We start from the raw sequence: 23,567 nt of genomic DNA on the forward strand, positions 1-23,567 counted from the left end.
CTGGGGCCGTGAGCCATGGCCGCTGAGCCTGCGCGTCCAGAGCCTGTGCTCTGCAACGGGAGAGGCCACAATAGTGAGAGGCCCGCGTACCGCAAAAAAAAAAAAAAAAAAAAAAAGCCTATCCAGGCAGCTGTGGGGAGAAGGGTTAGCAAGGAGACTTGGTTACTGCTCTAGTCCAATTGGGAGGTGACAAGGGCCAGAGTAAGGCAGTAGCCATGAGACATGGCCCCAAGGGGGTGGATTTGAGAGTGACCAAGAAAATCCAATCCGTTGGAGTTGGAGACTGATTAGATATGGGGCAAGACGGAGAAGGAGTCAAAGGTGAGCATGCAGGTGGAGGATAAAATTTTGGCCTTAGCCATGGCAGGAGCCATGGGGATAGAGATGGAGCAGTAGATATGAGAGCATGAAGGAGAGAGAATCTACTGGATTTAATGATGGGTTTTTCATGAGGGGGATGGCAGGGAGGGAGCAAGTCATCCTAGATTCCCAGATCTCTGTCTTAGGTAACAAGGTAGGTAAGTCAGACAATATGGGAAGAGAAGCAAGTTTGAAATGCTTTGGGCAAGTTACCTGTCTTCTCTGAGCCTCAATTTCCACACATGTAAAATGAGAATAATAATACCCACCTCTCAGCGTTGCCATGAGAATTAAATAAACTGGGAAATTGCAAGGCATAGAATACACATTCAATAAACACTTTGGGGTGATACCAATAATAGTGCTTGCTCACGTGCTGAACACTTAATCCTCAGAACAACCCTGTAAGGTAGGTACTATACTATCCCTATTTTGCCAACATGGGAACTGAAGCACAGAGAGGTGAAGAAACTTGACCAAAGTCACCCAGTTGGAAAGTGGCAGAGTGTAAAGCCACTGCATTATACCTTACTCTTTCTGGGACATATAACTGGACTTGAGGGAAGAAAAGAGAAAATGGTAGAAGAGACAGACTATAGACCTGATGCATAATTTATCCCAAGAGCTGATTTTATTTGGAAATGTGCCTCCACAACTTGGTGGCAGTCTGGGGACAGATGGCCCCTGGCTTGCTTGTTGACTCTCTTTCCCAGCCTAGGGCATAGAGTCCTTTGGGTTAAGGTACAGGGTCAAGTTCTCAAGGATTAACATCCCTGACAGCCTCAGTGGTCTGGGGCCTGGGGCTGGTGCAAAAAGATGAACCAGGTTCCATTCTGGACTGTTTCGTGGTTGGAGGGCCTGGGCCCTTGGCACCAGGACTGTAGCTCCTTCTTCTGCAGAGGCTGGTGTCACCCACAGGCCAGCTGTGGCCAGGTCCTAGTAGGCATGAGGTTGGGGGAAAGAGGCTAGTAGAGGTTAGTTTTCTGGTGCTGGGTCCACTTTATCTTCCTGAGGGGCAGAAGCTGAGATGGGCACCTCTTCCCCACAATTGAGGGACTTCTGCTGCTCACTGCTGCTGGGTGAGGGGGTCTTTCTGCCATGGGATCCCCAGTGAGTCAGGCGTTTTAGGGAGGAGTCACGGCGGGCAAGTTGAGGGGCCTGGAAGCCTGTGAAGGAGCTGCTGGTGGTGGGACGCTTGTCTGGCAGAAAAAAGGCAGGTATGAGGAAGGAGCAAGGTGCATGCAAAGGGGGAGAGGAGAACCCGCTGACCTGCAGTCCTGTGCTGGCTCTGTAGATCTGGGGGTATCCCTTCCACCCTCCCTTCTCCATCCCCGCTCCAGGGAAAGCTCCAGGGTCTAACCCTTCTCACCTCCAGGTTCTATTGGATGCATGAGCCGGTTCATCTGGACATTCCAGTGTTTCACGTTCGTGCTGGCCTGGCGCAACTTCCGCTGTGCAGCCTGTGCAGGCAGGACCAGGGAGGAGTGGGTCAGAGCCACCCTCCAAGACAGAGAGTCTTGACCTTTTCAGGTTCACATGCCCCTTAGGATCTGACAAAGGCTATTGATCATCTTCCCAGAAAAACTCATGTATGTTCATAAAGAGTTATGAACTCATTAAGAACTCAACTCATAACAAGTTGGCGTCGAATTTCAGGGGACTCACAGGCCCTCAAAGGGTCAGAAATAACCATAGTTTCCACTTATTAAGCAGCTAAGATGTACTAATATCTTATTTAACTTCCAGAGCAGAAGTTAACAGCAAACAAATTCAAAAGAGGTTAAATGCCTTGCCCAGGGACATACACGGAGCTCTGAACCACTGCATTACACCACCTTCCCAAGACCTAATTCAAAAGCCTCTGCTCCAGTGTTCACTCAGCCATTAGCAGCGGTTGTGGGGTGGGGAATCATGGAGGAACTTTCCCTTTCTTTGATACTTATTTCTATGTTTGAATTTTTTACAATGACCATGTAGGCCAACAAAGCAAAATAAAATAGTCAATATTAATAAAAACAAAACATCAAAAGTTTAAAAAAAAGTCTTCTATGGAGATTCAGCCTCCAAAGAGTGGAGCCAAAGTACAGGGATAGCAAAGTAGGGGCTGGAAGAGTAGGAGGAAAAATTTTTGCCCAGATTAATAACAATGATAAAAGTCGTAGCTAAGGTTTCTTCAGTGCTTACTACATACTTCACGTGCTATCTCATTTAATCTTCATAGCAATGCTATTTACCAGTCCCCTTTCTCAGATAAGGGACTTGGAACTCAGAGAGGTTAGGCAACTTGTCAGAGGTCACACAGCCAGGCAATGATGGAGCCTGAGGGATAGAGCTTGAGGGAAGGTTCCAGAGCCTGTGCGTTAACACGCTCACCCTCGTTCACCTGGCAGCCTCCAAACTGCTCCACCCCAGGCCTCACCTCCACATCTTCGTCGGCTCTCTGCCGGTTCTGTCGCACCTCCTCCAGCTGCTGCTGGGCCTGCTGCAGGGAGCGGCTCTGCAGGGCCATCTCTTGCTGCAGTTCCTGCTTCTCCTGCTGTGCCCGCTCAATGTAGCGCTCCTGCTCCTCCTTCAGCTGCAGCAGCTGCTTCAATTTCTCCTCCTCCTCCTCCAGCAGTCTGCCAGGCATCCACTGTGTCAACTCCAGAGCCAAGGCACCTCGCAGGTGCTCAGCAAGTGGGGCGGGGGTGGGGTCAGGAAGTCAGGGAGGGGAAGCAGAAGGGGCCCCTCAGTTCTACCTGGTCTGGGCTAGGCGCACGGCCTCCTCGTCTTGCCGAGCTTTCACCTCCAGTTGCAGGGCCTCCTGAAGCCTCTGCTGCATCTCCTCTAGCTCCTCGATGCGCTGCCGCTGCCGGGCAGCCTCCTCCTTCTTCAGCTCCATCTCAGCCTGCATGGAGGCCCTTGCCTGCTCGGGAAATGGAGCCAGGTCAATGGGGGCATGGGGGAGAGAGGCAGCAGGTATGCTGCTCCTTTCCCCAGGGCTTTGCTAGGCCAGCCCAACTACTTATCTCTGGGTGAGGGTCTGGGGAGTTCCCTCATGTCAGCGTTTCCTGATCTGATCCCCTCTGCAAGCCTGACTAATTCAGGTAATGATCAGTGAACTACATGGGTGAAAGGGGCTCAAGTCATCCCCTTTTTAGCACCAGCCTTAATAGTTATTATTATACATTATAATATAACGTTTTATAATTATAATTAGGGTAGTGCTTGGAAGGGAATGACAATAATTATAATTGTTATAACAATTATAACTCAAAGTGTTTCCTTAGTTGATCCTCCTTTCCATACCTCTATAAGCCAAGTTCTATTGGCATCAACAAGTCACAGGTAACTGAGGCACAGAAAGGCTGAGTAACTTGCCTGGGATCACACGGTTCCTAAGAGGCAGAGCTGGGATTGAATCCACAGTGTCTGACTCCAGATCTAGATCTCTTAAATCCTAAATCTAATTGCCTCTACACGCTTGGTCCACCTCCACATTCATCCTGCCTTCCTCCCATCCTGCATTCCCCAAAATGGTTTCATTATAAACTCAGATCAAGTCTAGTCCAACCTAGTCCAGCCTTGGTCCAAACTCATCCCCAATCACACCGTCTTTATCAGCTCCTCTGTCCAAGTCCCGCCCCCAGCCAAGGTTTCTGAGCCAGGTCCCACTCTACACCTAGCACTCAGGTCCGACCCTCCCATTTCGTAGGCTCAGGCCCCGCCCCCTTACCATCTCTCCTCTCAAGCCATCCCTCGGCCAGGTTCCTTATCCCACAGGCCCTGTTCCTGGCACAGTCCCCGTCCCATACCCATCCTTCAAGCCCACAGGCTCTGTTCCCAAAATTCCTCAAGACAAGCCCCGCCTCCACTTGCATTCCTTAATGCGTGGCTCCGCCCTCGACCAAGGCTCCGCCCCAGGCCCCGCCCCCAGTGCTCTGCTCCCAGGCCTGACCGCACCACACCCCTCAGCCCACCGCCTCCTGCGCTGTGCTGCCCCACCTGCTCAGCCTCGCGCAGCTGGCCCTCGAGCGCCTGTTGCAGCTCGCGGTGCTGGCTGCGGCGCCGCTCCTCCTCTTCCTGCAGCAGGCGCTCGGCCTGCCGCTGCGCCTCCTGCAGCAGCTCCAGCTCCTGCAGCTTCCGCTCCTTCTCCTCCTGTAGCTGCTGCAGCCGCAGCACCTCCTCCTCCTTGGCCGCCCGGCGCCGCTCCCGCTGCTCCCGCTGCTCGCGCCGCTTCTGCTTCAGGTCCTTGTGCAGCGACATCTTCCCCTCGGCCTGCAGCCGGATCGCCGTCTGGATGGCTGCGGAGGGAGCGGGAGGGGCTGGCCGGGGGCAGGGCAGCCTCGAGGTGACCCACCGCCAGAAAGGGGCCTTAGGAATTGCCCGTGTCCAGGGCCCAGCCTCCCGCTGGGCAAAGTGCTGTCACCCCCTTTCACAGGTGAGGCGACTGAGGGCCAGCCAGGTCCTCGCCACCCAGCGAGCACTCACCAGCCGTCCATTCCTGGCGCTGGCGCGTGTCTGAGGCGCTCATCTCGTACGTGCGGGAGGCAGTCTTCACACAGAACATGCAGCGCTTCCCTTCTCGGTCGGGCAGCACCTGGGAGAGGGTGGACGGTCCCAGACAGGCTGGCTTCACTGGAGTCAGGGCCACACCTGCCCCAGGGGTGCTGCAGCTCCAGCCCCTACCGCCGCTAGCTGACCATCCTCCCCGGGCACCCCTCCCACTCTGACAGGAGCCTGCGTGGCCCGGTTTGAAGTTAGTTATGGGGATACTTGTGTGCCCACAGCTCTGTATCCTTTGCTCTTTGAAGGTGGGACTGTTCTCTTGGTATCTCTCCATGGGGCCTAGCACAGAGGGATCACTCAGTGTTTATGCAGATCACGCTGGAACATCTCCCATGACAGGGTCCTGACTATCGAGACCATTCATTTCCACAAAGCCCTGCCTGTTGAGAAAGTTCTCCATTCATTCATTCCACAGATATTTTGTAGTGTCTACTGAGTGCCACTCATTGCTCTGGGCATTTGGGATACTGAGATGTGCCTAACAGACCAAATCCCTGCCTTCCCTAAGCTTACATTCTAGTGGAAAATAATAGCTACCACCTACTGAGCTTCATGTGTTCTAGAGTCTGTACCAGGCATGGATTATTAGCTCCACTTTTCAGAGAAAGAAACTGAGGCTCTAAGAGGTCCAGGAACTTGCCCAATTCACACTGCCTATTAGTGGTGGAGCTGGATTTCTGCCTAGATCTGTGCTGTTTCCACAATGACAGCTGTTTCCCTATGTGACAAAAATGGATAGAGCCTAGGATGACGATAATAATAACATTTTTTAAGGTAAAATAAAAAGTGTTGGTGATACATTGGAACTTTCATACACTGCTGGTAAGAATGGAAGATGGTGCAGCCACTGTAGAAAAGTCTGGCTGTTCCTCAAAAATTAAACATAGAATTAATGTATGGTTCAGCAACTCTACTCCTAGGTATGTACCCTGAGAAAAAAATACATCCACCCAGAAACTTGTACCTGGATGTTCATAATAGCATTATTCACAATAGCAAAAAGACGGAAACAACCCAATAGCCATCAAAGAATGGATAAACAAAATGTGGTACATCCTTACAATGGAATATTATTCAGCCACAAAAAGGAATGAGGTCCTGATTCATGCCACAACATGCTTGAGAACATTATGCTGAGTGAAAGAAGCCAGACATAAAAGGACAAATATTATATGATTTCACTTATATGAGGCACCTAGAACAGGCAAATTCATGGAGATAGAAAGCAGAATAGAGGTTACCAGGGGCTGGAGGGAAGGGCGGATGAGTTATTGCTTAATGGGTACAGAGTTTCTGTTTGGGGTGTTAAAAAAGTTTTGGAAATAGATAATTGGGATGGTTACATGTGAATGTACTTAATGCTACTGAATTGTAACACAAAATGGTTAAAATGGCAAATTTCATGTTATGTATATTTTTTCACTACAGTTTTTAAAATTGTTGTTTTAAGCCTCTAAAATAATGGACAGAGTCAAGGGAGGAAAAGGGATGGGAAGGGAGAAAGAATAGGGAGGTATAGAGTTGCCAAAGGGAATGGAATTTGGGTGAAGGAGAAAGAACTTCAGGGGAATTTTAGAAAGTTTTGCCGGGTAGAGTGAGACATAAGCCATCTCCTCTGAAATCTTTAGCAAAGTCCACATTATTCACTTTAGTATTTGATTTGCAGTTTGGTTTTTCTAAAAAAAGTGCTGACATATGGAATCTAAAAAAGACAAAACAAATGAACAAACATAACAAAACATAAACAGAGTTATAGATACAGAGAACAAACAGGTGTGTTTGCCAGAGGGTAGGGGGCGTAGTGAGAGGAAGGAAGAAGTTGAGGAAGATTAAGAGGTACAAATTTCCAGTTGCAAAATAAGTGAGTCATGGGTGTAAAATGAATAGTGTGGGGAATATAGTCAATAACTATGATTACATAGTTATCTTTGTATGGTGACCTATCATAACTAGACCTATTGTGGAGGTCAGTTTGAAATATATAGAAATATATAGAAATACCGAACCATTACGTTGTGTAACAGGAACTAACACAGTATTGTAGGTCAATTATACTTCAAAAACAAACAAACAAATCCATAGAAAAAGAGATCAGATTTGTGGTTACCAGAGGTGGGGAGGGAGGTTGTTGCGGGGATAGAGGGAAGGTAATTGGATGAAGGTCATCAAAAGGTACAAACTTCCAGGGCTTCCCTGGTGGCACAGTGGTTAAGAATCCGCCTGCCAATGCAGGGGACACGGGTTTGAGCCCTGGTCCGGGAAGATCCCACATGCCGTGGAGCAACTAAGCCCATGCGCCACAACTACTGAGCCTGCGCCCTAGAGCCTGCGAGCCACAACTACTGAGCCTGTGTGCCACAAGTACTGAAGTCCACACGCCCTAGAGCCCGTGCTCCACAACAAGAGAAGCCACTGCAATGAGAAGCCCGTGCACCACAACGAAAAGTAGCCCCCGCTTGCCGCAACTAGAGAAAGCCTGCGTGCAGCAATGAAGACCCAACGCAGCCAAAAAATAAATAAAATAAATTTTAAAAAAGAAAAAAAGGTACAAACTTCCAGATATAAGATATAAGTACTAGGGATGTAACGTACAACATGATAAATTAACACTGCTGTATGTTATATAGGAAAGTTGCTGAGAGAATAAATCCTAAGAGCTCTCATCACAAGATAATAATTTTTTTCTATTTAATTTTGTATCTATATGAGATGAGGGATGTTCACTAAACTAATGTGCTTATCACTTTATGATGTATGTAAGTCAAATCATTATGCTGTACACCTTAAGCTTATACAGTGCTGTATGTCAATTATAGCTCAATAAAACTGGAAGAAAAAATAAAGTGTGTTACTTTTCTAAAAGAAAAAAAACATTGCTGCCATGGCTGAGAATAGCCTTGAGGTACCCATGTGTGCAACTGACACTTGAACAATGCAGGGGTTAGGGGTGCCAAACCTCTGCCCAGTCAAAAATCCACATATAACTTTAAAGTCAGCCCTCAGTATCCTGGTTCCACATGTGCGAATTCAACCAACTGCTGATGGTGCTGGCTGTACTCCTGAATGTATTTATTGAAAAAAATTCACATATAAGTTCCAACTTGTGTTGTTCAAGGGTCAGCTGTATTGGGGTTGCACTCATCTAAGCGGGAATTTGTCACTGTGGCTTTTCCCATTTACCCTCCTCCTGACCCCCTTGCCTTCACACTGCACTGGAGCCCCTGAGCCTTGAGATGTGCTTTACCCCCCTCAACTGTCCCCCTCACCTCCACGCAGCACTGTGCATCCAGCAGGATTGTACCCCTTTTCTCCTTGCACTCTTCACTCCCGAAATAGCAGAGGCAGCTGGGCTGCAGCTGGAACCAGCGTTCTGCCCAGTTCCTCCTCAGGTGCCCTCGCTTCCACAGGTAGCCCTGCCAGCCAGAGCACAGTCAGAGGCATCACTGCCCCCCCCACCTTCACCCTCCTCGGGGTCCTCCCCTAGTTCCCAGCCTGGCCTGACCTGCTTCAGGACGTCTTGGATGAGTTCCTGGTAGACCTCGTGGATGGCCATGCTGAGGGTGTCTCGCCCCACGCCTCGCAGACAGCGGCCTGAGTTGAAGAGCTCCAGGAACTGCCAGACGCTGAGCCCGCTGGTGCTCTGGGCTGCCTGGGCCTCCTGGGCCAGCAGCTCCTCCAGCTCACCCAAGCCCACCTCCAAGCTCATACTGCTGAGCACCTTCTTCAGCAGGTATTCCACCTGGAGCGGGGGAGGGAAGGCTTGGTGGCTGCAGCAGGCTGTGGCGCTGGTGCCAACAACAGGGGGCGCTCCCATCAGGCGCCCGGGGCCTGGGCAGAAGTGACCAGGGACAGGACGGTGGGGTAGGGTCAGAGGACAAAACAACTAAACGCTGGAGGACACCTGAGTAGAGATTTAGGAGGGGATCCTGGAGCCCCAACTTCAATTCAGGCATCCCCTCCCCAAGCTCCAGTCCCACTCCTTCCTGCCTTGAATTAAGGGCAGGGTGAGGTGGGAGCTGAGGGGGCCAGGGGCCAGGCCGAGAGAGCAAGTCATAGAAAATGTCAACAGGGGAACAAGGGCCCTCTCATCCAATATCCTCACTTTGCAGATGACAAAACTGAGGCTCAAAGGGGAAGGGGGCCTTCCCTGGTGGCGCAGTGGTTGAGAGTCTGCTTGCCAATGCAGGGGACACGGGTTCGAGCCCTGGTCTGGGAGGATCCCACATGCCGCAGAGCAACTAGGCCCATGAGCCACAACTACTTAGCCTGCGCGTCTGGAGCCTGTGCTCCGCAACAAGAGAGGCTGCGATAGTGAGAGGCCCGCGCACTGCGATGAAGAGTGGCCCCCGCTCGCCGCAACTGGAGAAAACCCTTGCGCGGAAACGAAGACCCAACGCAGCCAAAAATAAAAAATAATAAATAAATAAATAATGATAATAAAAAATAAAGGAATTCCTTTCAAAAAAGAAAAGGGGGGGGGGAGTGACTTGTTCTGAATCATACAGCAAGTTGGTAGCAGCCAGAACTCAATTCAGATCCACATCCCATGAGTCCTTATTCCAAGCCCCAAGCCCCAACCTTAGGGATCCTTCCCCTATGGGAGGGCAAGGGGATTGGAGGTGGAGTAAGCAGAGCAGGGACAGGAAACCTGTTACAGAGGAACAGGAAGTGGTGGTTGGGGTACCTCCTGCTGCAGTTTGTTCACACTGCATGTTGATCACAGTAGCAAGCAGCTTTCTGACCTCTGAGAGGCCACCTCGTCCTGACTGGCAGGAGTCTGACAAAGATGCCCAGCCAGCCAGGTGTCTGTATAGATAGACACATGTCCCTCGACTGCCCCAGCAGCTCCTTGGGAAACTCTCTCCAGGACTTTCACTCTGGGGGCTACTGGGTCTCTGCTGGGAGTGGGGCGGGACACCCCTCACTCTTCCCACAAACAGAGGCAAGGGCACGAATCTGAGCGCAGTTAGATGTGCCAGGACTTCTTGTAAATACGGTGGATCTCTCCCCCACGTACCCTACTCTAAAGACCTAAATTCGCCCTGGTATCTTCGCAACCACCAAAAGGGCTAAAGGGTCAGGAGAAGGCTGAATGGACAGGGGAGAGAGGAGGGGGAGTAGAGGGAGGGTGCAGGGTGACTGGAAAAGGGGGGGCATCTGCCCTGGCTTCACCCATGAGTTAAGGAGGTAGAGGCTAGATTCTAGGCCTCTACTCCCAGGATGCCTTCTCTGGGGCCCTGAGGTGAGTCTGCCCTGACTCTCCCCTATATTGTAGAAGATAGGAAGAGAAAATCTGAAACCAGGAGCAGACTTGGTTGCACACTTGGAGTAACTGGAGAGATGTCCCAGGAAGGTCTCTATTCCCCTAATAGTAGCATCCTTCTCAGATTGCCACAGTGCCTAAAATCCTGCCATTTGATTTTAAATGTTCTCATTTTTAAATGCCCAGTAATGTATCATGCATTCACACCTCTGTGTAAATAGAATTTGCAGATCATTTTCCTACTGTGAGGGCTAGCAGAGCCTTGAAGGAAGTGTAGTTTTTGACCTCCTGGGAGAAGGCATAATTGTTCTGATATGGACACTTCTAAGCATCTGGAGACAGATGGGTGTGAACAGGTCCCAGGGTGGGGAGATAAAGAAGAAAGGGGATGTGGGAAACTACGGAGTCAATTTGGCCTCCTTCATGGTTCTGCTAAGGTCTGTCCCCAAGTGATAAAGTCCCTGGGGCTTACCTCATCAGGAACCATGATCAGAGGGTACTTGTCCTCAGACAGGAAGTTGAAGAGGCACCAGAGGCGGAAGGCATCCTGATTGGAGAGCATGCTGTTCCCGTTGCTATCCACCTGATAGTTCTTCTTGGCCGTGAGGGTCCAGCACAGCTCATCAAAGTGCTCCTTAACGAAAGCCCCCTCCTCCACCTGCCACCAGGCCGGCAAGTCAGCTGAGAAGGCTGCCCCGTCCCTGCTCTACCACCCAACTAGGCTCCAGCTGGCTTCTTAGGGTCATCTATTCCCCTGCTCCCCACACTGCCATGTTGGGGCTCTAACTTGAGGAGTCCCTGAGCTGATGATCAGGTAACTAGCTGACCAACCAGCCTGACCCCAGCCCCCAGCCCTGCTACTGCCACCACTCCCTCACAATCACTGCCCCCAAGTCCCCTGCACACAGAGAAACTCAGGTCCCTCAGCCCAGGGAGAAAGAAGGGGAAGCCCAGGAGGGAGTGGACAGTCAAGGAGAACCTGAGAAGACAGTGACAGGTGGGAGAAGCAGGGGGGGACAGCACTTGGGGGAAACTGGAGAGCCTTTTGTAAAAGTTACAGCTGGAAGCTAGGCAGGGATGGGGTGGAAGGTCGTGGGAAAGGTGGAGGCTAGGATAGAGAGGAGGAAGCTTGAGAGTGAGTTAAGGGGAGCCAGGAGGGCGCAAGTGGCTGGGAGGTGAAGGATGGAGATGGGAGAGCAGGGGTGGACAGAGGGGACAGAAATGGGGTTCATAGGGAGAGGAGTTGGGGTGGCAATGTATTAGGGTGCTGGTCAGGTTGGGAAGTGGGGAGAGGTTAGAGGGGCCCCACCTTGTCCAGGATGTACTTGTTGAGGTAGGGCATGTACCCCTGGCTGGACACAGGGCCATCGTCATCATCTCGGAAGTGCTCCTCCAGGGCCACAGGGTCGTGAGGGATGTGCAGGACGGTGTACAGGTTGTGGGACAGCACCTGAGACAGAGGGCAGTTTGCCTTCCTGAACCCCAACCAAAACTGGGCCAAAGGGCGGCTCCCACCTCCTCACTTGTCCCCACCCCCATTCTGGCTGAGTCTTCTGCATACATTATTCAATTCAATCATAACTAAAGCTTCTGTATATATAGACACAATGGAATGTTATTCAGTCATTAAAAAAGGAATGAAATCTTGCCATTTGCGACAACACAGATGGACCTTGAGGGCATTATGCTAAGTGAAATAAGTCTGATAGAGAAAGACAAATACCATACGATCTCACTTATATGTAGAATTTTTTAAAAAGGGAAAAAAAGGTGTTCACAGATACAGAGAACAGACTGTTGCAAGAGGCGTGGAGCGGGGAGGTGAAATGTGTGAAGGTGCTCAAAAGGTACAAACTTCGGGTAAGTCATGAGGGGACTTCCCTGGTGGTCCAGTGGTTAAGACTCTGAGCTTCCAATGAAGGGGGCACGGGTTCGATCCCTGGTCAGGGAACTAGATCCCGCATGCTGCAACTAAGAGAGCCCGCATGCCGCAACTAAAGATCCTGCATGCCACAACGAAAATCCCGCGTGCAGCAACTAAGACCCGGCACAGCTAAATAAATGAATACAATAAATAAATATTGAAAAAAAAAGTCCTGGGGAGATATAATATATAGCATGGTAACTATAATTAACAATATTGTATTGCATCTTTGCAAGTAGCTAAGAGAGTAGGTCTTAAAAATTCTCATCACAAGAAAAAAAATTTTGTGTAACCATGTATGGTGACAGATGTTAACTAGACTCACTGTGGTGATCATTTATATATATATATATATATATATATATATATATGTATGTATGTATGATCATTACGTTGTAAACCTGAAATTAAAATGTACATTATACCTCAATAAAATCCAAAAAGCTAAAACTTGTACACTTGCTATGCACCAAGCACCGTGCTCAGCACTTTACATATACTTCGCTTAACCCACATAACAAGTGTTTATATCCTCACCTCACAGATGAAAAAAAACCCTAGGCTCTGAGACATTAAGTAACTCACCCAAGGGCACAGGGCTGGCAGAGCTGGGATTCAAACCAAGGCGGCCATGCTCTTTGCCACTTCGTCAGGCAGGTATGTGCCCTTTCTGCAGACAAGGACACCGAGGCTCAACCGACTCAGTAACTTGCCCAAGGACCCACACTGAGCCAGAGCCTAGGATCCAAATCCAGCTCTGCAGATCCCAAGGCTCAAGGGCAGAAGCCTGACATCTACCATCAAAGACTCAGGCTGCTGTGTGCCTAGAGTCCAGTGTGTCTGCTCCAGGAAGGGCATGTGCAGTTCCAGTCACTGCCCTTCTAAAGATGGAAGGGAGCTGGAGAGGGAGCAAAGAAGGGCCACGAAAAATGGTCTGTGGGATGTGGAGGACAAGGCTAAAAGCGATGGTGGCCATGACAGTACAGAGGGGAAATGGGTTGGTTAACAAACCCATGATATTAGAACAAAGAATTGAAGCTTGAACAAGGAGATCAGGAAAAAAATAAAATTGTCTTGGGGTAATTCTGTTATAGCACTTATCACAGACAGCGTGAATGATTAAAAATTGTCACCTAGTATGTGCCAGCCACTGTATGAGGTGCTTTCTATACCCCACATCTAATCTCTGCAACCATGATATACAGACGTTATTATCTCTGTTTTTCAGATGAAGATGCTGAGGCTTGGACAGGTTAAGAGTAAGTGGCAGAGTTGAGGTTGCAACTGGTTGTTCCCGGCTCTGAAGGCTGCTTCCCCATTAAAATATTGACCCTGGGGCTTCCCTGATGGAGCAGTGGTTAAGAATCCACTTGCCAATGCAGGGGACACGGGTTCGCGCCCTGGTCCAGGAAGATCCCACATGCCGTGGAGCAACTAAGCCCATGAGCCACAACTACTGAGCCTGTGCTCTAGAGCCCACGAGCCATAACTACTGAAGCTTGCACACCTAGAGCCCGTGCTCCACAACAAGAGAAGCCACCGCAATGCAACGCCCGCACACTGCAACAAAGAGCAGCCCCCGCTCGCCACAACTACAGAAAGCCCGCGCACAGCAATGAAGACCCAATGCAGCCAAAAATAAATAAATAAATTTATAACCAAAAATATATATATATATTGATGCTGAGCCTCATTCCCCAACTATACAGTGAACCCTGGAGGCCAGGTCTATGTTCATCTTTATGTCTCACAGCACCTATGTCCTCTTCTGCACACCAAAGGCAGTCAATAAATGCTGTATTTAAGGGCTGCTTCCACCACCAGCAGTCCACCTTGGAATCAGCTCCTCTGAGGCAGAAGCTGGCAACATCCTAGAGATGGCGTGTATACCAAGTCTTCATTTCTTTACTCTCTTTTGTGAGAGGAGGGGTAGAAGGGTTTGAGACTTCTTCCCAATGTTCTCCTGGGCCTCAGGTTCAACTCAACAAAGTGGGAAGTTGGGGGGGCCCAGCAAGGGGATTGGTGTATCTCTTTTCCCTCCTTTCCCTCTGGACAGCCATCTCTGATCCCCACCCCAACGCTCATTCCCATGATCTTCAAATTATCTCATGTGCCATCTTTGGTTTTGCCTACTCTTGTTCTAAAGGACATCTGAAGTTTCTTCCTGATGAACTCTGCCCCCCTCCCTTATTTTGGTAATGGAGCTTTGATTTTCCTTTGAGAAGTAACTCTCCCCCATTTTCAATATCTGTGGTATTGGCCATTTGCACCCCTACCCTACCTGGCTGCAGAGGTGGGCACATTGGAGTCGTGGTGTTTGGTTCAAGGATGCACATGACCAAATCTAGGCCAATGAGAATCATCCCTGGGATTTTTGCTTCCTCTAGTGGAGAATAGGTGTACTCTTTCCCATGGGTATACATGGAAAGAGTTAAGCTGTTAGAAGATAGATGTAGCTGACATTTTTGTCCCTGTGTGGGAAGTACCTGCTTAAGAATAAAGCTATCAGTGAAAAAAAGCAGAGTCAAGGTATAAAGAGTCATCATTTGAGGATCTAGATCCAGCCATGCCTGAAGCCAATACTATGCTTGGAGTTTTGTTGGTTATGTGAGCCAATATATAACATCTCCTTTAAGTTATTTTGAGTTTGGTTTCTACCACCTATATGCAGAGAACACATGATTAATACATCTGTGGTCATAGGACACCAATCCACACTCTAAGAGGTACCACCACTCCATGCTTAGCACTTAAAATCCAGGGTGACCAACACAAGAGAAATACCCACTTCTGAAGAGACAGGTGTTATTCTAAGAATTTCACATATTTCTACCTGTTGCCTCCTGGCCTCTTTTCAAATTACCCATGTCTTTATCTTTCTTCAAGCCTCCTAAAGCACCTCTTTGAGGAAGCTTCCTGCATAGCCCAGTCAAATGGCTACACTCCAGTGAAGCGTGCAGGGGGATATGGAAGGCCAGGAACCTTCACTTTCTAGTTATGAGGCCTTGGATAAACTCCTTCACCCCCTGAGCCTCAGTATCATTGTCAGTAAAACAGGGGATAATACCCACCACGTATAGGGGACATGAGGATGGAGTGAGATATATAGAGAGAGAGAGTGAGAGAGTTAGCTCTGCACAGAACAAATATAAGTTCCCTTCTCATATAGAAAGTGCAATTCTTTACCTAACAGATTAGCAAAGATGCAAAAGACTGATACTATCAAGTATTGAGGAGGTTGTGGAGAAATGGAACTCAAATGCCCCACTGTTGAGATGTGAATTGGTAGTCTTTCTGGAGGGCAAGACTGTATCAAAAATAAAATTGGGCGTGACCCCAGCAATTTTAATCATCTAACCTATAGATGCCCAAGAGAACAGTTACCTGTACAAGAATGCTCACTGAAGCATGGTTTAGAATAAAAGGCATTGGGAACTTCCCTGGCAGTCCAGTGGTTGGGGCTCTGCGCTTCCACTGCGGGGGGCACAGGCTGATTCCTGGTCCCGGAACTAAGATCTCGAAAGCCACGGCATGGTGAAAGGAAGGAAGGAAGGAAGGAAGGGAGGGAGGGAGGGAGGGAGGGAGGGAGGGAGGGCAAAAAAGAAGAAAGGAAGAGAGAAAGAAATGAAGGAAAGAAGGAAAGAAGAAAGGAAGGAGGGAAGGGCGGAAAAAAGGAAGAAAGGAAGAGAGAAAGAAAGGAAGGAAAGGAAGGAAGAAAGAAAGGAAGGAAGGAAGGAAGAAAGAAAGAAAAAAGAAAGAAAGAAAGAAAGAAAGAAAGAAAAAAGAAAGAAAGAAACGGAGAATAAATGAGGCACTGGAGACAGCCCAAGGCTCCTTCAAGAGGCGACAGGTGGGCTTCCCTGGTGGCACAGTGGTTGGGAGTCCGCCTGCCGATGCAGGGGACACGGGTTCATGCCCCAGCCTGGGAAGATCCCACATGCCGCGGAGCGGCTAGGCCCGTGAGCCATGGCCGCTGAGCCTGTGCGTCCGGAGCCTGTGCTCCGCAACGGGAGAGGCCACAACAGTGAGAGGCCTGCGTACCGCAAAAAAAAAAAAGAGGGGACAGGTACACCAAGTCATGGACCTGTGTGTGGTTGAAAATTTAACTTCTGCCACATGTGTACTTATGGGCAGGTGATTTAACTTCTCCAAGACCTTAGTCTCCTCCTCTTTGAGGAAAAAAAGGCGCCTGCTCCACAGGGTGTTTTAGAACGAAGAGCTTAGCACAGCACCGGGTACATACTGCAACAATAGAAATTGCTTAATAAAAGTTGTGAGCTATTTTTATTATTATATTTGTATGAACAGACATGGAAAGATATGCATACTATACTGGCAGGTGGAAAAAAGCAAGCTGTAGAATGAAATATTTGTAAAATAATATGTGTGCAAAGATTATGCTGAACCATATTAAACTGCTATTTTAGTAGGTCAAAACAATCAAACATCAGCAATTTCATATAGTTCAGCCTAATAAGTTTATTTGTACATAGAAAAAATTTAGAAGACTCAGCAAACTGTTAACAGCTATCACCCTACCGCTCTTCCCCAGGGAGGGGAGGCAATTTCACGTTCTTTAACACTAGTTTTGTCTTTCAATTTTTTTAACCAGTAAAACATGTTTTACTTTTCTAGTAAATTTCAACTTCTTTAAAATGATATTCTTTGGAACCAGGAGCATATATTGTTTTCATGACAACATTTTTAAACTATAGAGATTAAAAGACAAAGGGTGCCATTAACCACGGTTATTAATGTACCCTGCTATTAAGTTGCTCTGTAATAATGTTCTTTTGCTGTTCCCTGTTGGTGTGAGCATTTCTGGGTGTTCTACATTCCTTTGAGGGCAGCAAAGACTCTAATCTCAACCCTGACTCCAGAGCTCAACACAATGTCCCCCACATTGTGTTAATCAATGTTTTTGACTAACACCTCAAGTCTAACTTAAATGCTGCAGTGGTTTCCCAAGGTTCTCAGAGTAAAATCTCAGAGTCTTTCCAGAGATTTTACTCTGTACCTTCTCTGACCTCATCCCTCTTGCTCACTTCTCTCCAGCCCCTCTGGCCCCTTTGCATTCCTCAAACACACCAGGGACACTCTTCCCTAAGGGCCTTGGCCCTTGATATTCCTTCAACCAGAAACATTCTTCGCCCAGGTCATGGCTCACACCCTCTCCTCCTTCTGATCTTTACTTAGGTGTCACCTTCTCAGGGAGGGCTTCTCTGACCACCTTACTTAAATCTGTAATCCTATCCCCTCTACCCCCCACAGTAAGGATAGGGATATCTTCTGCTTTATTTTCCTCCATGTCATATATCACACACTTTTACTTATTTTATCATCTGTGTTCCCTGACTAGAACGTTAGCAACACAAGCGTGTGGTTTTTTGTCTGTTTTATTCACTGCTGTATCACTGGACCTGGCATATAATGGATACTCAGTAGATATCTACTGAATGAACCTAAGTGCTTCAAGGGGAGAAGCAGGAAAAATACAAAAGTCAGACGGACGTGGACTGAATCTCTCTGAGCACATGAACCTCGCTGGGGCTCAGTTTTCACATTTCTAAAAATGGAGTTCAAGGAGATGATGTACAAATTCCCTCCCACCCCAGGATAGAACCTGCCACCCAGCAGCATACAGTTATCTGAGCTGTTCCTCTCTTTGGTTCATTGGCCCATGCTCTCCTCTAAGACCTTCCTCACCTGGACATTTTGCCAGGGGAATCTGAGGAGACCAGGGCAGAGAGGCTCCGACCCTGTTAGCCATCAGGTGTCAGGACAAAGAGGAATTAAAGGCTCCAGACACTCAGGGCTCAGGGCCTCTCCCCAGAGAGCTCAGCCGACCTCAGACTGCCAGGCTTCCTGTGCCTGGGTGCGGGTAAGGGCCGGGGGTGGGGAGAGAGTGTGACCAGAGGAAGGCCATGCTGGAAAGGAAATGGCAGGAGTGGAGGCTGGCTTGCGGAACTCACCTGCCGATTTCAATCAATCCTTAGCCCTGGAGGCAGGGCTCTCATTCTCCTCCTTTTACAGAGGAGGAAACCAAGGCTCAGAGAGGTGGAGTGTCCTCTTGCTCAAACACTGATTCTAAAGCCCTAGCTAGATCTCTGCTACATTGGCTCAGGTTAAGCATCAGAATCACCTGGGGAGCTGGTTGAAACTGAAATCTGCTGGGGCCCGCCCAGACCTACTGACTCAGAGTTTCCGGGGTGGGGTCCAGGTGTCTGTAGTTTTCACAAGCTGCCATTTGGGCTCCCCCAGAGAGGATTCTCTGTCTTCCACACCCACCCAAGCAGCCCCTGACCTCTGGGTTGGCAGCCATTGACCTTTGAGAGGCTTCATTTATTCACTGTTTCCTCTGGAGGCATGTTGGGGGTGTGGTTCTCCCCTGGGGGCTTGGGAGTTTCCTAAAAGCTCCAGTGCAGCAATGCGATGGGCGCCAGGCCCATGGTCCTGTAGTTCGCAGACTTCAGGAGCTGACGCAGATACAGAGGGTTTGGGAATCCATAAAAGAACCAAGCACTAACTGCAAAAAGAATGACTAATTTCTTTCTCCTCTGGCCTTAGTCTTTCTCCCTCCCTCCCTCCCCCCCCTTCCTTCCTTCCTTTTTCTTTCTTTCTTTCTTTCTTTCTTTCTTTCTTTCTTTCTTTCTTTCTTTCTTTCTTTCTTTTCTCTTTCTTTCTCTCTCTCTCTCTCTCTCTCTCTCTCTCTCTCTCTCTCTCTCGTTTAGATGGCCTATAGTCTTTAAACGTATCTAGGTGCTAAGTGATTCTTTTAAAATACATAGATCCTTTTTAAGAGTCACTGAATGTATTTTTCTCAACCAGTGGGGTACTAAAGCAAAACTATCATGAGGGAGTAGCACCAGGAATTTTAAAAGATGGGAATCTCTGGATTAGCTGTGTGCCTGCTGAGAGCAAGAAGGGGCTTGGAGAGGTTGGCTGTCAGCATCAAAGGAAAGACAGAGGCTCAGAAAAGGGAGAGGAGAAGCTGCATCAAGGATCAATTTCACCTATTTGAGGTACTTTGTTAAAATTTATTTTCGGAGGCTAGCCAGAGAGCTTGGTGATCCCCAGTTCAGCCCTCAGGCTTTACAGATGAGAAACCAGAGGTTCAGAGATGGGCAGTGACTTGCCTAAGGTCACCCTACTGGGGAGCAATATAGGCCTCAGCTTATATGGCTCTGAGTCAAGTGCTCTGCACATCACTGAATCATCCTCCCCTTCCTCCACACTCTAGACTGAGGAGACCAACAGCAGGCAGGGGTCAGGGCAAAGCTGAAGACCCCACTCATCAGATTCTGGGACTGGAATTGTTATTAACTTCTCCTCTACCGAGAAGAAGGTTGTTGTCCCTCTCCAGAGGAGACACAGCCCGAAGCTCAGAGGCTCTTGGTGGGCAAGAGACCCTCCCTGGGCCTCAGGACTGCCCCGAGTGCCAATGAGAGGCTCTGGGAGACCTGACAGAGCCAAGTAGGGAAGGCCCTAGTTCACCCTCCCTGCTTCCCCCTCCTCCTGTCTGTCAAGGGGAAGTGGTAAGCCTCCTAGGATCCCCACTGAGACACACTGCTCCAACCACGCGCCCAATCTCAGGCCCCTCACCCCAGCCCTGGCAGTCAGGGAGTGAGGAAGCCAAATTCTTAGCTGATCATCCATGAAGCCAAAGCCAAAGCTGCTCCCAGAGGGAAGATGGTATGGCCGTTAGGAAACCCATCATTCCCAAGGCTCCCCTCCCTGCAGCCCACTGTCAGGATGGGAACTCACTCCTAAAGCTCTTTAAAGAGGGAGATTCTGAGGACCCTGCCAAAACTCACAGTCCTGAGAAACTTTGTGTTCAACCTAACTCCGTTCTGGGCAGAAGTGCCATTCTTATTGATATATTTTTACTTTTCTCAACCCACCTGGACAAAGGCTATTGTACTTTCTATAAGAATTCAGAGAAGGGGCTTCCCTGGTGGCGCAGTGGTTGAAAGTCCGCCTGCCGATGCAGGGGACGCGGGTTCGTGCCCGGGTCCAGGAAGATCCCACGTGCCGCGGAGCGGCTGGGCGCGTGAGCCATGGCCGCTGAGCCTGTGTGTCCGGAGCCTGTGCTCCACAACGGGAGAGGCCACAACAATGAGAGGCCCGCGTAAAAAAAAAGAAAGAAAGAATTCAGAGAAGAAAACTCATCTCATCTCTCCCCCAAGCCTTCTCTTCTTCAGAGAAAACAATCCTGACTCCTTGGGGTACTTCTCAGAGCACTTGCTGTTCATCCTCCTTCTGGTCTCATCACGGCTTTGCCCAGGACAGCCGGTGGCAGCCTTTCTACCAACACATCAGGGGAGAAGTGGTGACTGTTGCAGACAGACACAGCCTGGTCTGGGCTGGTGCGGGTCTCCTGCCTCTTCCCAACTGAGGACGCTAAGGCCAGAGACAGTTTTAGCAAGGACAGGCTAACCCCAAGATCTCTTCCCTTCTCACCAAGTCTTCCAGTGGAAGGAGTGTGCCCTGCCCTGTGGGTCTGTGTCTCATCTGCTTCTTCCTCTGCCTTCTGGCCACTTCTCTATTGCTCTTTTGCCTTTCCGGCATCCCCACCCCCAACACTGTCACTACTTCCTCCCATTCCAGTATCTAGCACTATGGGCTTGAGGGAGAATTGCCTTCCTTATCTTCCTCTCCTATGACATGGGCCCTACCATTTCTGCTCCACCGGCTGCCGGGCCTGAGGCTCCCACTGCTAGCTCAGATTCCCAGAGTGGACAAGTTTTCTGTCGAGTGGGCTGAAATCTACCATTGATCCTGTGCGACCACAGAGGCTGCTGGCAGTGGGCTCAATGTGAGCTGCGATGCGGTACAAAGACAGCAGATGGTTCAAGTATGCAAGCTCCCCAGGTGATCTTCCTTGCAAATACTCAACCTGTGGGGGTGGGGAACAGGCATCCACCCAGTTAGAGGCCAAGACAGAGGCTCAAACTAAGAAGGCTTACGGCCTGATTGGCCCAGGAATCGGAGAGCCATGGAGTGCTGTATCTTCCGTGTATGAGAGGCTTAGAGAGTCTGGAGGTGTCATAGGGCCACAGGTAATGGAGTGGTAGAAAATGGAACCTTGGAGACAACAAACCATGGAGGTTGGGATTGTTCCTGAAAGATGTTAAAGGGGCGGAGTGGGAGGTAGATGTAGGACATGGAGTTTCCGCAAGGATAGATTTTGGATGATCTGCTTTTCCTCTATCTATACTCAAGACCTCACTAGATTACATAACCTGCAATAAGACAATTTAAGTAGAACGTAAGGAAGAACCTGTCTGTTGGGAGATTCTCTCAGATGATCAAAAGTGGTAGTGGGCTCTCCTTCCTGGGGGAGCCAAGAATCACTTACTGGATGCTCACAAGTGTGGCTAAGGGGTTGATTATGGGACCAGTTTGGGACATCCAAGTTCATCGTGTCCAAGTTCAAAAGTAGGGGGATGGAATAGGGGTGGGGTACAATGCCTAACCTGTCCCATCCGTCTCTCCCAGGTTTCCAGGCACCTCCTAGCTCGATCAATTAGAATGGAGGTTTCCTTGAGACTGCACTCCTCCTCTGTGGGGGGTGGGTGGCAGGGGAGATGCCAGGATACTATGGCCTAGCCGCATGCCAGGCACGTAGCTGGTGCTCAGTAAATATTTGTAGAGTGAATGAATGAACCCCTAAGGCAGATCCCAGAGGGCTGACGCCCACCCTGCTCCTGACTCCCCGCGTTCCCTGGCTCCAATGGCCTAGGGCCTTGTTTCTTCCCCACTAACTAGGGTGAAGGCAGCACTAATGCGGGGCTACAGGAAAGAAGGCGATAAACTTTTCGGCCCCCCAGGAATTATCTAAGACCAAGCATGAATTTCAGGGCAATCACTGATGGGGCTCTTCCTGGGCTCAGATTCCACCCCTTTCCTACTCGAGTTCTCAAGGTCTAAGGTAAGTTTCTCAACCTGGTGTGTATGGTGTGAGGGGGGTGGTGAGCCAGGCAGCAGTATAATGGGGTCTTCAGTCCTTGTCCCTTCCCACCTCTGTCCCACCTGGGAGGCAAGGTCCAGGGGAGCTGCTCTCCTGCGAAGGATGACTGAGCTGGCCTGGTTTGGGACTGCGAGAGGCTCTTGAACCCTCTCTCTCAGCTCCGAGAGGAAGTGACTGACAAGCACTAGCTAACTGTCTCTCTTCAAAGCCAGGAGGAAGCGGCAGGAAGGAGTAGGGTGTGTGCCCGAGCTTGACTCTGGGGAGACGTGTGCTCATCACACGGAGTCTGGGATGTAGCTTGGCCTGTGGCCCTCAGAACCCCATGATGGCACCTCTACTCTCCCGAGAGTTGGGGGCCAGGGCTCTGGGCGATGCCCCTGCACACACCTCACTGGGGCCTCTGGACAGGGGGCAGCAGCATCCACTAGGCCATGTTGCCCCAGTTCCCCGGCACGGGCTCTCCCACCCCTCCTGGGTCCCTGGCTAGCTGGGTGCCCCAGGAGGAACACAGGGTTCAAGTCTAGCTTCAGGCAGCAGGGGCTGATGCGACGTGTCTGCCGGCCTCCCCTGCGCCCCGGGTGCCCCTCACCTTGAGCTGGGACTTGGAGACCTTGCCGCTCTTCTCCACGTCCAGCGCGGTGAAAGCGTACCAGATGGACTTAAGCAGCTCCTTGCGCAGGGCCATGGCTGAGGCGCCCGCCCGGCCCAGGGGCGGCTCTGACACCAAGATCCGGTTTCAGGAAATGCAAACGGCTGCAGAGACCGCAGAAGGGCCGTGGTGCAGAGCAACAGCTCCACCTGCCTGCTCTCGCGGGCTCCCCACACTGGCAGGACCCAGCCTGTTGCTCTTGCAGTGCTCCGCGGCACCACTCCCTGCATGGGAACTGGGGTCCAAGCCCTGGGGAGCTAGAGCTCCAACTCTGATCAGCCTGTTCCCTGGGTGTGAGGCCCTTTAGAGGCCTCCTCAGCCCCAGAGCCTCCTGGAGCCTTCTGGGCTCCCAGAGGCAGCTTGATGAGGGAAAAGCATCCCGACTTTGGAGTCAGATAAAAGGGGGCAGGTCCTGTACCAATTCCACACTTACCAGGTAGGAGGCTTTGGATAAATAACTTAACCTCCTTGAGCAGTTTCTCATTGGTAAAGCAGGAGAAATACTCACCTCATGGATTGTAAAGAGGTCTGAGAATGGATGTAAAGCACAGAGTAGGCAGTGGATAAAGCATTTCTTTTAGGACCATCTAACATTACTGTGGTGGAAGGGCTCCTCCCAGGTGGAAGAAAACAAAAGGCAACAATACAAACTTGGAGGAGGAGCTGGGCCAGGGCACCTCTCCAGGTCAGGAGGACTTGGCACATGATCGGCTGCCTCCCCATCCCCTAGGCTTTGGTTCTAAAAGGCACCCCGAGCATTGCCCACTCTGGGGCCCCACTGGCCCTGACCTAGAGATTCTGAAGCTCATGGGGGTGAGGCTCATGGTGGGGTCCAGCTTCAGGGGTGCCTGGG

General features: G+C 49.9%; 1 protein-coding gene across 4 annotated transcripts; it reads right to left on the bottom strand.

The window, feature by feature from the left end:
- Nucleotides 1-969: 969 nt before the first annotated feature.
- On the bottom strand, nucleotides 970-22,794 carry DEF6 (DEF6 guanine nucleotide exchange factor). Of its 4 annotated transcripts, none has more exons than XM_022581676.2 (12): nucleotides 22,655-22,794; nucleotides 20,866-20,991; nucleotides 11,481-11,621; nucleotides 10,644-10,829; nucleotides 8,411-8,647; nucleotides 8,175-8,321; nucleotides 4,831-4,939; nucleotides 4,345-4,643; nucleotides 3,099-3,265; nucleotides 2,780-2,978; nucleotides 1,730-1,820; nucleotides 970-1,559 (listed from the first exon to the last, which is right to left on the bottom strand). In XM_022581676.2, exons 1-12 carry the CDS (start codon nucleotides 22,748-22,750, stop codon nucleotides 1,336-1,338), a joined length of 2,022 nt encoding a protein of 673 aa, XP_022437384.2. In that variant the 5' UTR covers nucleotides 22,751-22,794; the 3' UTR covers nucleotides 970-1,335. The 4 variants fall into 4 exon arrangements, with proteins under 4 accessions (XP_022437384.2, XP_089774121.1, XP_022437385.2 ...); XM_089917995.1 differs by lacking the exon at nucleotides 20,866-20,991 and adding an exon at nucleotides 12,681-12,765 and having other exon boundaries at nucleotides 22,655-22,722; XM_022581677.2 differs by lacking the exon at nucleotides 20,866-20,991 and having other exon boundaries at nucleotides 22,655-22,783.
- Nucleotides 22,795-23,567: the final 773 nt, after the last annotated feature.

This window comes from Delphinapterus leucas, chromosome 10 (assembly GCF_059928025.1).
Source record: "Delphinapterus leucas isolate spDelLeu-1000000601 "Yukka" chromosome 10, BTC_Dleu_Yukka2, whole genome shotgun sequence".
Classification (NCBI taxonomy): domain Eukaryota; kingdom Metazoa; phylum Chordata; class Mammalia; order Artiodactyla; family Monodontidae; genus Delphinapterus; species Delphinapterus leucas.

Excerpts from the sequence above, each read along its gene's own strand:
- DEF6 (XM_022581676.2), bottom strand. The coding sequence starts at position 22,750 with ATGGCCCTGCGCAAGGAGCTGCTTAAGTCCATCTGGTACGCTTTCACC. Across the intron at positions 8,648-10,643 it reads TGATCATGGTTCCTGATGAG|GTGGAATACCTGCTGAAGAA; the intron begins GTAAGCCCCAGG and ends CCCCCGCTCCAG. Across the intron at positions 4,940-8,174 it reads ATGCACAGTGCTGCGTGGAG|GTGCTGCCCGACCGAGAAGG; the intron begins GTGAGGGGGACA and ends ACCCTCTCCCAG.